This window comes from Mugil cephalus, chromosome 11 (genome assembly GCF_022458985.1).
Source record: "Mugil cephalus isolate CIBA_MC_2020 chromosome 11, CIBA_Mcephalus_1.1, whole genome shotgun sequence".
In the NCBI taxonomy this organism is placed as follows: domain Eukaryota; kingdom Metazoa; phylum Chordata; class Actinopteri; order Mugiliformes; family Mugilidae; genus Mugil; species Mugil cephalus.
In genome coordinates, this window is record NC_061780.1 from 6,010,284 (window position 1) to 6,028,546 (window position 18,263).

The 18,263-nt window shown below is 43.7% G+C and overlaps 1 protein-coding gene across 2 annotated transcripts in view; it reads left to right on the forward strand.

Annotated features, from left to right (window-relative positions):
- The first annotated feature begins 7,135 nt into the window (after positions 1-7,135).
- The window catches only part of bcam (basal cell adhesion molecule (Lutheran blood group)), a 47,583-nt gene continuing 36,455 nt past the window's right edge, over positions 7,136-18,263 (forward strand). For both annotated transcript variants that reach the window (XM_047598281.1, XM_047598282.1), the window contains exon 1: positions 7,136-7,402. In XM_047598281.1, the coding sequence (XP_047454237.1) occupies positions 7,339-7,402 (64 nt within the window). In that variant the 5' untranslated portion in view covers positions 7,136-7,338. The remainder of the gene's footprint in view (positions 7,403-18,263) is intronic.

Consider the following 18,263-nt stretch of genomic DNA (forward strand, 5'->3'; position numbering starts at 1 on the left):
AAAAACGAGAGTCTGGACAGATATTTTCTGATGCTGAAGGACTTCTCATTCTGTTCTTGTAAGGCATAAACAGGTTTGACCGGCTTCTGTTTACATAAGCACTTGTTTTTAATACGCAGAGAAGGGGCATTCAAATTGCATGGTAACATTGCTTTGGGGTACACAGAGACCCAGGACAGCCTAAACATGCACATAAAAATGCACTCACACATATAAATACACCGTTTAAGTTGGGCAGAGGTGGTAACACTTTCATATTTCTATTGTAACCCCGGGGAGGACACAGGGAAATTGCGGTTGCCTGTGATTCACTCACTGGCAAAGGGTGATTAATATTCTACAAAATGGTTTATGTATTCACATTCAAAGCCTGAGGGTGTGAATGCAGAGACGCCGCCAACGTTGAGTTGGTGTAGGCAAGATAAAGTCCACGCAGCCCAGCAGGCATGGAGGATTGTGAGCATGTGTTTGTAAGCAACATAAAGTGCAGTGCAGAGACTTTGAAGGCAAAGAGCTGATTCCTAATTAATTTTCCTCTGAAAGCCACATTTACATGTATTACAGAAGAAGACATCTGAGGAAAAGCTGCGCTTCAAGAGTATAAAAGAGTGAGTTGCATGAAAAGCATAAAATATATTCAGTTTTTCTTAAAACATATAATTCTTAAATTGTACACCGTTCCTTTTTACAGCCTGGCAGTTTTGTTCACATAACATGTGTTGTTTTTTTGTTGTTTTTTTTCTTTTTCTTAACCATACTGTGAGTATTGCATAAATTACAGAGCACTGTAATATGGAATCAAGTAGCATGATAGTTACGTTTTCTGCAAAATGCAACACAAATCAGTTGATGGACTAGACAAAAAGTAAATCAACTCCAAAACGCCAACTTTGACAAAAGGTTTAAAAACATTTCACAATTATCAGTTATATACCAGAAAAACAGATTTCCATGGTGTATTAAAATGCATGAAAGAAATGTCATTCCAAAGGAGTTGCATGAATAAAACATGCCTACTGAGTTGGAGAAAAGCAAGGCAGAAAGGATTTTCAGTGAATTATCATTGTTTTCCTTAAATAAATACCGATAGGATAACTACTACTGCTGGATAAAACCAACACAAATATAGAAGATGCTGAAAATTATATTTAGTGAATTGGCAATCTGTGTGATACTGAGTTAGGGAGGAAATCCGACTGGTTTAGTGTGAGGTATTAGGAGACAGGAGTTTTATTTTGAATGCCGTATGGAGGTTAATCAGAAATAGATTTTATCATAGCTTTCATTGTTTGTGATATTATCAGCACTACAATCCTACCTTTGTGCTGCTGCGTCTATTGTATCTTAGACCGGATTCCCGCTTTGAAACCATGCAAGCTGAACTGCCTAAATGACATTTGTTTCCTTTTTCTTAGCTTTTGGTTCTTGTATGACCCAGTTCTTGGCAGCAGTTGACCACGGAGATGACCTTCACGATACGGTGACCCACTCTACGGAGGCGTGCATGAGACTGCCGTATTGTTCAGCACCATTTCCTGTAGCTTAGCCACTGTCCAAAGTGAGTATGACAGATTCGCCTCCCACAGAGCTACTGTCAGAGTGGGTGGTATTGTGCCTGGCACCCCGTGAGCTAGAATCCACTGTGATAGACACAAATGCACATTGAAATACATGGTCCTGGTTCACACTCCTTAGTGGATATGAACAAATGGCAGACATAAGAACCACTGAACGGATACTGTATGGAAATGTTTTTCAGGCCAAGGACCCCAAACTGATGGAGGGATTAAATAGGGACCCCCTGGGGGTCATTGACCTCTTGTTGAAGACCTATGATCCAAAGTTCATGTGAGCCAGGTAAACCATAGGATGGTGCTGGGTTATTGTAAAACGCAGGATCCAAGAAGCTGTTCCAACAATTTAGGTGAAGAACTGCCGAGGGATGAATGTTGATTTATGATTGAATGGACAGGTGTATGTTTGGATTACAGTTTTTGTTTACTTCAGAGGCCATAAGGCATTATATCTTTTACATTATAAGCTACTGGGCGTAGCCAGGTGGCGGGGATGTGGTGTTTTGGGACTGGCTGCAAGCTTGTGATTTAACAAGGACAGATAATAGAAATGATGTTGGGGTGAATCATGATGATTTGCCTTTTTTTGTGACTGTATCGTTGGGTCTACAGATTGTTTGAGCCAGCTGGCAACGAACATTTCATTCCCAAAGAGCAGCTTCATCACTGCGCAAATCCTGCACCATGACTCACACTCTGCCGCGTACCAGTGCCTGGAAAAAAAGATACGTGCTCACCTACAGCCCAGCCAAGAAGAAGGAGGCCAAGTCGAAGGGGATGAGGGGAAGGGTGGGGGCGTGGTGGTGGGTAAGGGGGTAAGAGAGATGTATTGAGATTAGAGTGGACAGAGATGGAGAGCACATAGAGAAAAAGAGATGAAGGGAGTGAAACAAAGGGATAGATCAAAGAATCATGGGGGATGTGAAGGATGTAGCCTCAGCACATCATTCTTTCCCGCAATGTTGGGACACGAGAATTAATATGAGATTACAGCTACCTTCAGTTTTTATCTTCTCCCCTCTTTTTTCTCTCTGCATATGCTTTGCTATTATTCCCCAGGGCTGTATGTTACCCATCCTCTGACTTTGGAATTAAAGTTCTCCCCTCCTCTTCCACTTCTAATCTGTTCTCTTCATTATTCTTTCATTACACATCTCTGTTCCCTTTGTAGTGCCTCCGTGTCTCCGCTTCTCTTTATCTCATTGCTTTAGGCCGATGTGTCAAATATTCTCCTTGTCAGGTAGCCTAATTTGTGACACGGGGTTCAGATGGTAAATCGCATAAAACAAGGGACCATAAGGTAGGTCGTCTGAATTGTGTTTTCAAGATGTGACAGTTTTCTTACATGGACTTTCAATGAGTGTCTAGAAATGCTGACAGGTGTCAAGGCTTGCAGAAATCTTGCATGCTGTGGCCTGTATATCATTTTTTGCACTTTTCTGGAGATGTTTGAGTGTCAATTAGAGCAAATGTCCCTCCACATAGTAGCAATGGGAAATGCAGCACGTGCAGTCTCAACACAATGTAAGTTTTAGCTATGCTAGCAGTGTGGCACCACGTCTGCAATGCTGATGAGTTGGTCTGTCACTTCTGCTATGACTAAAAGGGTATGCAGTACTTTTACCCTCAGAGTGGATAGTAATATTATGACCTTAAAGTTATAAACTCTGCCCTCTTTGCTTCCTGGAGTTATGATTTATGATACTGTTTATTATGAGTCAAACAGTGTGGCAGGAGAGCAATGCTAATTTGTTGTTTTGCTAGGTAAGAAATTGAATTAGTCCAATAGGTTTTTGACCTAGTATCTGCAAAACTTGTGATGTACTCCTTGTCCCCAGTTGTATTTTCTGTTGTAAGCATTTGAATTTGCTAAACTAAGACAGACTATGGAGGTGGAAAAGAATAGTGTAATTCAAAGACACTAAAGGTCCATGACACTTCAGCCACACCCTGTGTTCAGAGGACATGCAGAGGGCTATTCACTTTGTCTTGCTGGCTTATGAGAAAAGGAATATGTGCCTGGCGACGGGCCGTTCAGTGCAGGAATCTGGTTGTACTGCCAGATGTAGGGCAATATCCATATCTCACTATCATCATTGTGATTGAAACTTTGTGCCTTGGCACCACTTCTGTGGAAAATGAAATGGATGTTTACATGCTGCTGAGGAGTGACGAATATCCTGTTTGGTGATCTTAGCATTACTTCTGCGTTTGGCAGTGTACTGCTGTAGGTTAATATCGGTCTGTGACATTTAGGATGCAAAGGGATCATTTGCAGTTGAGTGTGAATGCCTTCAAGGCCACTACAACCCTGCTTGAGAATGGTGGATCACATTGTATAGGTTGAAGGCCCCAACTGAAAGCGATCAAGTATTTCTTTTAATAGGGAAATAAGATGAAGTGCGACATAAAGAGGCAGATTGTTGTGCTTTCAGCAGTGATATAATCACTGAGACTGAGACAAGACAATGCTCCTAATCAGTCAATCTACAATCTGATGCTGTACGCTTTGAACACTAGATAGGCACCAAAAACTAAACTCATTATGTTTATATTACCTTTGCAGAGTGAGGAGCAGAGCAGGAACATCCAGTGCTGGGAGGATCCCTGATGCTCCTTTGTGCAAGACGCAACAAGTTGCAGGGGTTCAGGTATCAAAGAACAATGCCCTCTGGATGTTTCTCTGTTGGGGGTTATTCTCTTTGGATGCCTGCTTGGAGCAAGCTGGAGGGCTTAAATCTCACCTCACCTAGGAGCATACCATGCTCTTTTTGAGAATCATGGCAAGGGGGACAGGCGTGTTGGGTACCTTGCTTACTCTACTCCAGTTGAGCTGCTTAAAACGTGACGTACAGTGTAAAGCGGTGCATTAGAAATATTAAGAGTAACAACAGCAGTTGTCTTGGTAAAGGCTCAGCATTTGGCAACGATCTGTTCAAGAAGTGCTGCTGTGTCTGTCTTTGCCTCAGCAACAGCGCAAATCTTAACTCTGATGCAGTGCTTTTTGCCTCCAATACTGACCTTTGTAAATATTTAAATATGTAATATTATTATTAATGGAATTCCTCTTCGCTATTTCCTTCACTCATAATCCCTCTCCCTCTCTCCACTACTTTACATATTCCCTTCATTTCTCCATTGCAATTACTTATTCTATCCTCTGATGTGTTTCAGTTTGTCCTCAACCTAATCTCTCTTCTTCTCCCCTCTCCTCTGCTGCAACTCCATTAGGTAATAAGCCAGCACCGTAAATCACAGCTACTGTATGTATGACTAAAAGCCTTAACTAAAAATGCCCTGTGCTTGGCTAAATCAGCATTATCCACAGCCATGCATCATGATGTAGGTCTTATGTAAACCAGTGCAAGGGTTATGCAGCGCTGAGTCCTTCACCACAGGAGAGAAGACTTGTTAGTGGATCTGATCTCTCTGCAGCATGACGAGATGATTACGATGGGTCGATATCAGGGATGAGTGGCCGTATTGATGTTAGACAGTCGTTGGGAAGTCTTTATTTCCCCTCATGCTGTGACAGCCAGGAATAGATGAAGCAAAACACAGTTTGAAAGAATGAAGGGGTGTGAGGGTAAACTTGATCCCTCAGTCCCATCAAACTGTCCGTAGCCTTTATAAACTCCTGTCAGCGCCCCATTCAGGTACAGAACAGCTGTTTATGTCATATCATATCTCATTCGCAGAGTTGAGTCCTTAGGCTGAAAAGAAGCAGGGTGAAACTATCGCTTCTCCTCTTCGAACAGGTCTGAGAACATATCAACCGGTTGTTTTGGAACAACTATGTTTGGCATTTTAATGCAATTGCTCTATAGACCCATTCATGGCCTACGTCACTATGACGTCACGATGTTAGCTGGGGGCAAAACTGAGGCAAGCTTGAGGCGAACGATGTCACTTTCAACCATGAAAATGTCGTCTTGCTGTATCTTTGGTGCCAAAACCCAAAAATCAAAAACACTAACTTGAAGTTTTATTACATACCTTTGGTTTGGATTTGACAATTAAAAGAAAGGATTAGAGTGAGACAATCAGTAATGACACACTTCATATCAGGTCAGATTAATATGTAATGCATCATCAGTTTCAGCCTGGAAAACGTTATGGGTTAGAATAAATTGTGACTGAAATTATGTCAAGTTAATCATTATTTGGAGGATTCTTGTTACACATTAATGCTAAAGCTAACCGCGAGCTAACGCAATGTTAGTTGCGATTTCAGAGATATCCAAGCAGAAGTTGCATTTACTTTGTTAGCCTCCACAGTGTTTTCACTTACTTCTTGTTATATCTTTGTTGGAGAGGCTTCACTTGATAAAGACAGACCAGACTTCGTCCCCACTGTGTCCTCCTTTGGTCAAATCGTCCAACCAGTGAGTGTAGGGGTTGTAAATGTAGTCCCATCAGTCAGTGTCAACTTTTTTAAATAAATCACAGTCTTGGAGAGTGAGTGAATTTGTATATTCTCTAAAACATTCATCCATTGAAATATTCTCATCGCTGTTTACAGGCTATAGTGTTTGAGATGTTTTGCATCCAGTTAAGACCATAGATTTCTGTGTTGTGCACTTCAGTGGACAATGGTAATAATAAGCCATTTTACGATGGAGTTATGTTTCCAGCTCCAGGCTTATGGGATTTGGCATGAGTCAACCTCATAGGTCAAACAATAACCACTCCGAGCACTAAGACAACTACTGCAGCCTTGTTTAAGCCACTTAGACCCTCTATACATCTGAATTGTAAATATCTAAATAGACTGTGCCATTCCCTGTAAATACCCAAACAGATTCTGAAAGGATTACATGTCTAGGAATGAATGGCATGTCTGCCAGTGACAGACAGCTTAACCCACTCCCATGAAATGACCTCCAGTTGCTTTGAAAACGAAAATCATTATTTGGGACATATACAAGTCAGGGATGGTCCTTGTTAAGGGGTCCAACCAGGACAGGAAATTTGTCTATGGAACATAGTATATTAAAAAGTGCACACACACATATACACACAACCAGCTATGGTATGGTAACTGACCAATAAACTTAACAGATCAATTTTCTTGCCTGTAGATGGAGATCATTTCTCATGTCTACAGTTGCAAAATGGAGCCTTTGGTTTACTGCTCTCCAACCTCTTTTATTATTATTTGTATTTGAGCTAGTAGGGAGGGGAAAGTGCTATTTGGAAGGTACTGCAAGTTACAATGTGAGCATGTGTGTCTATATTTCTGGGTTTGCTGTGAATTTTCTGACGGCTCCTTATAAAACATTTGTCTTAAGGCTACAGACTTGGAGTTGCTTCGAGTCACTGAGCCTCATGATAAAAATCACTTTTAACTTCCTAAAGAAATCCTGCTGGCCCCAGTAGACCTTAGTCAAGCAGCTCTATTCACTGCAAGTGAGGTGGAGAGAGAGGGAGGGAGGGGGAGAGAGAGAGAGAGAGAGAGAGAGAGAGAGAGAGAGAGGGAGGGAGGGAGGAGGGGTTGTATTTGGAGGAGAGGGGGTCACCTTTTGTGCAAATATATCAACCAAGTAGTCTGCCACCAGCATCAGATTTCTGTGTGTGTGCGCGTGTGTGTGAGAGAGGGAGGAACCCCTTTGGCAGAGAGAGAGAGAGAGCACGAGAGAGACAGAGGTCCAGAAAGCTTTGGAGCATTGAAAGAAGAAAAGACTTGCTGCTGTGCCAGATTTCCACACTCTACAACCAGAAACAAAGTGAATACTTCTCCTTGAAAAAAGTTGAAGAGGCGGCCATGGACGGGATAACGTTTGGACGCATGTCGCTCCTCTGCACCTTGCTCCTCTGGGCATTTCAAGGTAAGTCTCCCCCACTATGAGCTACTTTTCCGCCGCATTTCCAAATAGAATTCAGCGTCAAACTAACTTTGTCGCGCTTCGGGCGCATTTCCACGCCTCCAGGCTGTGCATTTTTACTTTTCTGACGCCCGCTTCTCAAACCACGAATATGTCCTTACATGTCAGAAGCGCCTCGTTGGGCTCCAGGTTATTAAATCACGCCGTGGTGGTTTGCTTTGTCTGCCGGTGCTGAACAACCTGTTACCGGCGCCACTAATAAACGAAATAAACAAACAGCAGGTGGAGCGCCGGATATATCACGCACGAGGCCAAGCTTTATCTAACAACATGATCGGTTCTTGAAACAACAACAGTCTGCAGCAGCCTCGATGTAATCAGTTATCCCCGCTGACGGGACGTTTGAAGTGTCTCCGGTGGCTCTGCGCGGATGTGCGGGCAGTCTCTGCCCCTCCACACTTGAGGACACTTCTTTGCGCGCAGGACTGCGGTACTTTCCTCGGGACGTTGCCAATTCAGAAGGCTTTGCCAACAGCCTCAGTAGCCTGCGCCAGATAGAAAGGCTTCTATATAAAGCCACGAATTCACACTAATAAATTCTAATAATAAATGTCCGCATTACAGAGAAGAAAATCTACAAAACGCCCCCGAAATCTTCCAAATCGGCCCCAATGAATACCTTTCACAAATCACACGCTTTTATTGTGAAGACCCTTGTGGCTCATCTCATTCCTGCTGCTGCGTCTGTCTGCCGAGCTGCAGTTTCCAGCGCTTTGATGTCTGATCTGCGGGATTTGTGTCTCCTGTGCTGGCAGTGCGTCTCAACCTCATCACCCCTGGGTGCTGCCAGAAAGCCTAAGTCAATTTATAAGCAACTTGACTTTGGTCTTACGTGATCCCTCTGCCAAAGGAAAGTTTCTGATGCAGGAGAAAAAAAAGAAAACGTACTGTTTTTCTAGGTGATGTGGCTCACTCCAAGTTTATGATGAGCCTGACCAGTCTCCCATGGTTAATGGTCTCCTAGCCCATTTGTCACTCTACTAGATGTGTTGGATGCTTTTGTTGTCAGAATTATAGTGGTTGGACTTCAGGGGATTGTTTGTGGTTATATGTATATAATTAATTCATAATTATTTGAAACTATTCCTCAACCATTGGTCTGAGATCAGCCTGTGGCGATAAACAGCAGCATAAAGGAAAGGGTGTGGCTTTGTAGGCTGCTGACTCTTCTCTGCTTTTGCTCTCTATCCCTTATTTTCTCTCACAGTACTACAAAGTTCAACATATTTGTCGTCATTATTATATATAAATTGTTTTTTCACTTACTATAAACTTAGAATTCTGTATGTCAGCCTCACCTTTGAGTAACTTCATGTATGTTCTTGGCTGTTTTTTTTTATTATTATTATTATTTTTTTCTTTCTTACAATTGTACCCTCCCTCCTCTCTGTCCACGGAGACAGTCGTTGTGCTTTGCTGTCTGTCTGTCTGTCTGCCCTTCACGGAGCCTTTGAACAGAGTACCTAGCAAACCATGCCCTGTAATTGATGGAAGCTGTGTAGAGTATCACACATCTGTGGTGCATTGATTCAAAGGCTCGGTTCCAGGTGCTGAGCTCACCGCCATCCCCCACCTGCACCTTCCGACGCCCTCCCAAAAAAACTGCAGCTCTGAAGTCTGAGAGAAGGCCTTCGTTCTCTTTGTTTGAAAGAAAAAACTTTGCAAGGGTTGTCTTTTTCTAAAATCACTCTCCGTTTCTGTCTCCTAGTTTCGTCTAACAGTAGCAGCTGTTGTTGGGTCTCAGTGGGATTATGTCAGACGTACATTCTCATGATCGCCGGTCGCACACCTTCAACTTGCAACCATGTCAGTGTTGAGCATAGACCACGTAGAGCAACAGGACACATAAATCCCTGATGTGTGTCGTCTCCTGTGTGTGTGTCTAAGACTTTCCTGCCATAAACATGGAGTACATTTGTAGTTTGTGCAAGCAGTTTATTGAGACCCATAGTGGTGCATCTTTGTACCTATGAATGTGGTCATTGAGAAGAGACCAAAGGAAGGAAATGAGATACTGTTACCACAAGTTTCATATTTATTTTGTGCCACGGTAACAAGCCCTTAAATCTTGTTTTTCACATACATGAGACATCAATCAAAATAATATTTAATGTTCACAATCAAAACAATTGTTTTTAACCAGTTTTTAACCATTTTTTTACCAGTAAGTTTTTAAAAGTCTGGAAGAGCCACGCGATTATTTTATTTCATCCCACTCATTCGCGTGTCAGCCAGTTCAGTTGGAAAAGGACACTAATGTGCAATGTATATGGGCAAAAATGCACCCGTGTTTATGACACACATGGCGACCTGGGGGCGCCCCAAGGTGCTCAGCATTCCCTGGCCCAGGATTGTGCTGAACCTTTGACCCCGCTCTCTGAGACACGGTTCCTGTTCTGCTCATCTTAGATGTCGTTGCCTTTTTTTTTTTTTTTTTTTTTTTTTTTTTTTATTGCAACACAGGAATCAGTGGTGGAAACAGACATTTGACAGATTTGCGAAGTTAGTCAACACAAGTAAACAACGCATTTGAACCAGTTTAAACCAGTGGTTTTTGTGTTCTTACAGAGACTATGATATCACAGTAACTGCCTAAGTTGCTCTCGTACCTTTGATTTTAAGAAGTTTGGGGGATCAAAAAGAACAAACTGACGTTAAGGTAAAGAGACAAAGGGAGAGTCAAATGGTCAGAGAGTTTGAGTTAAACTGTAGAGACTCCAAAGTGGTCAGGACAAGTGGAAAGAATCATTGTGACAAGCATCAGCTGGGTTCAAGGTGTTAGCCGCTAACACGTTGCGTCAGCCTCTTTGTCTAACGCCCCCTTAATTCCCACACTCATTTCCTCACTTTTAATTTCTGTCCCCCCTGCCAGCGCAGCATCAAAAGTGCACCCCCTGCTGCCATGTGTAATTATTATGGTATTAGGCCAGAAAATGAGCCATTTAGCCACAAGGAGGAGAAATTCAGAGGCCCTCTTTACTGAGTTACTTGGTTTCAGTTTGGTGCCATCTTACACTCATAGCGCACGTCCCCCACTTCTAAGTGTGCACTCATGCATCTTCGATTTAGCACACATATGCATATATGACGTGTACTCTACAGCATCCTGGTGTTTTGCAACACTGGGAACATTAAAGTTTAGTGAGTGACTGCTTTGCAAAAGCATGTTCGTGTTTGCCCCCTTGTCATTAGATCTCTGTGGGTTGGCCTTCGAATGGAGTGGCTGTAATTATTGTGTTTACATGTGTGTCTGTTGTGACAGTGACTAAGTAAATCACTGAAATGGAATGAGTGGCATTCCCCGGGACAGGCTGGAGCTCGCCCTGTAAAGGTGAGCGTATTTATCATCGCTCAAATTCTACGGAAAAGGACCTCCATTTTCCTTTTAAAGCCCTTCTAACCACAAATCACAGCCAGTAATCCACGCACAAACAAGCCACCACAATGCACTTCTGAGGCAGTGTTATAGGTGAAAACATGGGGCCTGTTCACAGCCCGGCTGCATTCTTGTGGTTTGACTGGATTTGACACGGACGAACAACCACTGGGCAACCTTTAAACACTAGTCAGTTTACGTAAAAGACACGGTCAGGTTGACTTATTTGCAGAAGTTCTTTAGCAATCGTCTGCCTCCTAGAGGGGATCCCCATTAGTGTTTATAATTTGTAGTCAATAAAACATTAAACTCTGCTGCAGCGCTGTGATTGGGCACTGCTGTTGGCTGGTTAGCTGGCAGTCCGCCCTGGTAGACAACTGGGCATCAGCAGATGGTACACTGCTTGCACGTGGTTAATCTTGAAGTCAGTTAGTAAGAATGATGTGATTCGCAGCGGAAATGGAAAGGTTTATCCCCCCGCTTTTTATCCTCATATCCCCCTAAGAGCTTCAAAAGAGCTGCAGTCTGAGCTGTGATTATCCAACTTCTCCAGGTACTCATACATAACCAAGAGGTGTGTTTCTCCAGATCAGCTTTGTCTACATTCCCATCTCTCTCCCTATCATCCATGTCCCGTTATGTCTTTTCGCTTTTGTTCCTCTGCGCTCGAATTTTATGCCCAGCTGCATTCACTTGTGTTTGCTTGCTGTGCTTTAACATGTTGCCTGTGTCTGTGTCAACCACTGTGCTTTTGTGCGTGGTTCACTGTTATTGAACGTAGCTTCGTCACCTGCTGTGTGTTAGCGGGAGACGGCTACGACCTGTTTGCTTTTACACCCACCCCAATAGCTTGTCCACAATAGATTTATGGCCACCATTGATTGTCTTAAAATGAAAATGACCCGCCGACCCCCTCAGGACTCTTCCTTGTTTCTCACTTTCCAAAGAACGCATTCCACTACGACTTCTGTCTCTGCCACTGGTCGTGCTGGAGAATTTGAAGATTTTTTAAAAAGTAAGAAAACAAAAAACACTAAGAAATGAAAGGTGATAAAGAAACTTATCTGTATTATCTGTGGCTCTGAGGCGGTGCTGCCTTGCAGTCTGAGTTTTAGGGAGGGGAAGGAAGGAAGCATAGAAGAAAGGACAGACAGAAAGAGATCACGGGATGAAGGATGATTATAGATGAGTATTGTGCTGCCCCTGGACAGTCTTGTTATTGTCTCAGGGGAGGAAGTTGGTGGTGATGGGTAATTTCAAATTCAGCCTTGAAAAGAGGCTGCACGCACCTGTTTGTGCCCTTGTCTCTACGTGTGTGTACATGACGGCAAATTATGGTGGGGGGTTGGGGTACAGTTCAGGGTTGTAGCAAAATTGAAAATTCACAAAGCCCTTTCAGGAGAAGAGGTTGAGTGCTGCCAATCCATTTAGCAGCAGAGTGCTGCAGCAAGATGCGGATTAGAACCTTTATGCCTCAGTGTGTTTGGAGTAGGAACATACAAAGCGGCGGGACTGGCTTGAGCACTTATAGAAAGGCCACGTACAAATCTGTGTCATAAAACAGACAGAAAATACAGTACGACGGCTTGTGTCTGAAAATGGATTTAAACTACTACGGCACTGTGCTGTCCAGCTGTTTTTATCCATCAAATTAAATCTCCACGCATAAGGGGATGGCGATAAAAATAACAAAAGTGCTAAAGGAAGACACAGCGGCACTAAAGATCAGACATGAGGAGTACATCAGGATAGAGGAATACCAATTAGGAATGGGGGATGTCATAGAGAAGCCTAGATCTGCGGCCAAGGAGATCATTTTCCTGGCAGAAGAGAAGAAATCCTAACCCCTGTGCCCCTCCAACCCTAAACCCTCCATCTGACTGTTGGCTGGCAGAGGGTCCTCTGAGAGCCCCGCAAGCTGTTGCTTTTCAGACATCAACAGTTGCCTCAGCAGCAGTTGTTGAATGCACCCCTCCGCAAAAGCCCTGTCACCCCCCCCCCCCCCCCTTCTTCACACGCACTCACGCACACTTGGGTTCCATTACCACCTCATGTCTTTCCACACCAGCGACCTGGGCTGGTGTAAGGAAAAGAAGCGAGGAAGAATTGCAGTCGGTGTTGTGAACGCACCCCCGATTCACCACATTTGTTCCTCTGTTTATCTGACATTTTAATAAAGGCTTGAACAGAATAACTGTACGTTAGTTATGTGCTTCCACTGCTGCTAGCGCACAACTTCATGACTGTGTACAGATATTTAAATATGTCTCTGACACAGTAATTGTCTTTTCCTAGGGAGGGGTCTCAGAATTATGCCAGTGGTGCCTCAGGGGATATTTGCTCTCTTATCAACATCTCGTAATGATAACCAGCAAAAGAAGGTGACTTAAAGTTCACAAGGCTGCAGACAGTTTTGTGTTTATAAGTGTATCGGTTTGTGCATGTGTGCAAATTTGCTTAGTCTATAACAATGGCAGGTCCAAAACCCAGTGATTACTCCTTCTTCTAAGCCACTTTTCATGGCCAATCTCTCTTTTCCATCTGTCAACATTCCTGTGCGCTCCCCGTCTCGACTTTAATCTAGTTAATGGTTAAGCAGCGGTGGTTAACCTCCCCAGTGAGGCTGGTCACTGTTTGACAATGAGATCTTATTGCTTTAACTGGGCCAGGGGGACATGGGAGACCTGAGTGGGATCATTAATCCTCCACACCGGGAAGGAAGAGGAGGAGCAGAAGGTAGAGGAGGGGGAGAGGGCTTGTGGAGGTGTTTGTGTTTAAGGTTCAGAGGTGGTGTTTGCATTACAGCACCCGCGTATACCTTTGTGTTTGATTTTCTGTCTTGGATGTTTTCTATGACTTCATGTCTCTATGTGTGAGAAAAGGGGGCTCCCCATGTTACCTGAGAGCGAGTATCATCACTGAACAGATCAAGTGTTGGTTTTCAGGGCTTCTGAGTCAAGCAGCTCGCCCGAGGACATAGCTCGTCTTTGTTTTATAGAAGTTTTACTTACCAGAGCCCAACTGAAGCGAGGGCCACGGCTCTTGAGTTTCCTTCGCTCCTCTCTGCTTGTGTGAACTTGACTTTGAGTAGAGAGGTAAACTCACCGTGCTCTGACTGTTAATTTTCTCTTCAAGTGGCATCTTGTCCTTAACTTTAGTGCCTTGTACCTATCATACCTCGGTGGAATGTGCCTTGCCTTTTTGTTCTTAGCATCACGCTCCTCTTGACTGTCATCGTCAGTTTTATTGCTGTTTGCTTCTTTCTTCATATCTCTCAACCTCATCTACTGCTCCGTCATATCGTTGATGCCACTGCCATGACATGTATCCAGACCGCGCATTTCTAAATGTCCCAGTACTTTGAACAGAAGGAGCCACAACAAGCGAGATCTTAGGGAAAGGTATTTTTTTTGACAGTTCAACTAATGGCAAAAATAATCAAGCCAGGACGTTTTTATTATATATATATATTTACTTTTGACTGTATTTACAAAGTCGCGTTAGTTCCATGCAGCAGACTTGTTCTTGTTGTCAGATTCAAATTGAATCTGCCTCAGTTTTCATCAGTTGTGTACATATTCCAGTAAAACAAGCATTAGAAGAGTCGGGTTTCATACTTTTTTTTATTTTGTTTAGTAGAAAAAAAATAATAAATTGCTTTCTACTTGACCGTATATGCATATTTAATCCAAAATCAATAGCATTCAATTGGATTATGACTCCATTAGGTTGAATGATTCACAATTACATGTCTGTACAATCTACAGAACAACAAATGTGATGGATAGTTATTGCGGAGGTAATGTTATACTTACAGAGTGCCTAACTGATTTATCCTGTTGTTATTAAGGCCTAAAGTAATTATAACCCCATGTTTTGCCGCAATCGCATCTTGCATTCTGCCCGGCAAGCCGTCTGCAGCATTAAGAATAAATTTAACTGTTATTCTTTGTGAATGATTCTTCAGCAGAAGTGAGATAAACCCACTGCACATTAAGATTCTAGTGCTTGCATTTGTGAAGCATGAGATAGATTTTTGTTTTTTCCCAGCTGCATTATAAAGTCTGGTGAGAGGCTGAGAGGTCTAGGGTAGGCCGCTTAGAGGACCCCCTTTGATCCCGTTCCCCACTCACATCACACACACACACGCTGGGATTCGTCTCCACGGAGAATGATGAAAGACGCACCAACTCCTCATGTCAATTAGCGGCCCGGGCACACGAGCTGCATGTTGCGCGCATGTGTGCGTCTGCGCACTGAAAACCGTGTGCGAGGGCGGGCTTGGTTAATGGCAGGGGCAGAGAGGACACATGTTCCATAATAAGGCCTGACAAAAGAGGACGGGCAGAGGGAGGGATAGAGGGAGGATGGCAGGATGATGGAGCGTTCAGCATGTCAGTGCTTTTCATTATCGCTCTCTTCTGCTTAGGGCTGGAAATCAATACGATTATATTAGTAAAAATACTTCCCCAAATGAAACTATATCACAATATGACCAGTCACTTATAAAATGTTGAACACAATGAATAGAAAGCATACAATGAGGCATTTTTTGAACAGCTAATTTGGACTGGCTGTGCAGATAACAGTTTTTGTAATCATGTCATCTTCTGATTGAACACAACAAAAATAATTTAAAATCTAACTTTACAAAAGCCTCAACAGGTTATTTGTTAGAAGCAGCATCAGATTACAATCTCAAACCATAATGCTGCTCAGTTCTTACATATTGGAGCCCTGGTACTCCTCACTGCAGTACCTTTTCAGGTATTTTCAGTGAGGTCTCTCTCCCTGTCTCCATCCGAACAATGGTACATTGTTGAGAGATTCCTGCAGGCTGTTGGAATGCAGGTATTAATACTGGACTGATTATGCACATGGCACAGAAACAGGCAGTGAGGGAAGGGAAGGGAAGGAAGGGAAGGGAAGGAAGGGAAGGGAAAGAAGGAGAGAGCGATGGAGAGGAGAGGAGGTGTAGAGTGAAGGGGGTGGTGGAAGGTAGTTTGTTGAGGCGCAGTGAAAGGAAAAGCCTGATGAAAGTTGGCACTGGATGTGGATGTCTAAACTGTGTGTGCACACACACACACATACACACACACACACACACACACACACACACACACACACACACATACATAGACGTCTATGTGGATGTACAGAGCTGCAGGTGTATGAGCAGCTGAATGTGTGGAATGCACACCGCGTTAAGCGGACCAACACTTTAGTGTGCGTGCGTATGTGTGACAAAAGGAGATTTAGCGAGCTTGGGGTGTGAGACCAGACTGCGCTGTGTGTGTGGCCGCGCTTCATTTGGAGCAGTCAAGGCTGTAAGGAGCATGTGAACATTACTGCAAACCCAACGTAACCTGGAATCCGGACTTAACAGAGCCTATAAATAGGTGTGTGTGTGTGTGTGTGTGTGTGGGTGTGTGTGTGTCCGATTCCACATCAATGGCAGTACCAGCTGGTGATGGAGCAGCGGTAGATTTCCAAGAGAGGCCACCAGTATGCTGAAAGGGCCTCACAATGCTACAACAGCCTCTCTTTTTCTTTTCATTCGCTTTTCCAGTCTTTTGTCTACTTGAGCGTTTTTCTGCTTTCTCTCTCTCATCAAAACTTTTTTATTTAACAAGAACCGGGGACTGGAGTTTTTCCCTCCTGTGTTTTCTGTGTTAGCAGTAACCCCACATTCCTAAATTGGTGGTAGCTTCTTAGCCTGTTTACATTGTGTCACTGTGCTGCCATGGTTGTGGCTCCTGGCTCACCGGTTGGTGGTAATGATCCAGTCTGTCAGAGTCAGAGCCTGTTCTCCTTGGCAAGGAAGTCGCCAAGGTAAAGCTAGCCAGAAAATTCTACCATGGACTGCTGACACCCTCTTCTGTAGCCCCTCACCCACACATGCACCCCGCCACGCCCCATCTGCTTGTGTGTGTGGCTGCTTGGCCCTGGTTTTGGAGCAGTTGGTGTAACGGCTCAGGAGAGCATCAAATCCAGGCCCACCATCGGCACGACAGGGCGAGCAAAGTCAAACCTCAGTAAGCAGCAGCAGCGGCAGCAGCCTCAAGCTAGTGCTAGCTTTTTTCTAATATTCTCTTACCCGAAGGAGTTGATGCAGCTTGGCACCGATGGGTCACAGGCTCGAATCGCTCCATGTCCATGGCTTATGTACCCTCAGCAAGTACCAGTTTGCTCCCCGGGCCCTACACACAAAGCAGCCTGCTGCTCCAAGTGTACACACTACTGTTGAATGAATAGATGGGTCAGATGCAGAGAAAGAATTCCCCCATGTGGGATCACTACAGTATACAGTATTAAATTATTATTGTAATTATTCACTGAGAGATGTGTAATGCTAGGAGCACTTTGAGGAGGTGTGCGCCTTATGGTTACACTGGTACTGGCCAAACAATGCCACACTTGTCCTCCTGTGGCTGCCCACCTGTTCTCTCCTCCCTTGCTTCGGTTGCATGCACATATCAGAACAGGGCCTCTCGTCCTCCATTGAACACCTTCTCCCTCTCCCACCCACGCAGCACTGCTTCGCTAATTTTATTCCTGTCTTTGCCATCTTCCATGCATCTTGAGTTTATTTTACAGGACAAAGGAACATAGTGGCAGCAACAGAAAAAGAACAGACACAGCTCGATAGTTAGTCACAAGACTGTGTTGCATATGTCGGCTTACAGCATTGTCTGCACTTCCCACTCTCTCTGTCATCCTTTTTTTTCCATTTTACTTGCTCTTCTGCCAATACTGTTATAATTACTAGATTCTTGTTGGATGTCCAGTTTCAAATCCCACTTCCAGTTTCTCTTTTTTCTTTGTCCATGTTTCCCACATGCCCACAACTTGACTATGTGGTCAGAGCCCCCGCAGTGGATTATCAGTCAGTTGACTCACAGAGGGCAGCCAAAGCCTCCAGTACAAACATGAGACAATATCCAAATGATTGGCTGGTTGGCTCTGGACCGTGGAAACAAGCCGCCATATCAAGCTGAGCCAGGCTCGGTCCACAGGTCTGCCCGTAAACCATATGCGCCTGTAACACTGATACAGCGCCGTGCTTCTGTTTGTTTGCAGCTGCTGGCTTCGAGGGCAGTACGAAAAATGCAAAACCGAATAAATTATCAGATAACTGCGGAAGGTTTTGTCGGCTGTTTTTTTACACAAGGTTACAATGCATGTGGATGGGAAGAGGACTTGTAGAAATCACGTAAAGTAATGCCAATAATTGTGTTATTTAGACCTTCTTTTTCAAACTTAAATTCTTAGTGGTTTGTTTTCTGCTCTATTTTCATTAGGGCTTTTGATCATTTTCACATTGATGAGCTTCCTTTAATTATTTAGATTATTGATTAATAAATGAAATCCTAACCACCAAACGTTTATTGCATATTTTATTCAACCAACGGCCCTAACATCTTTACG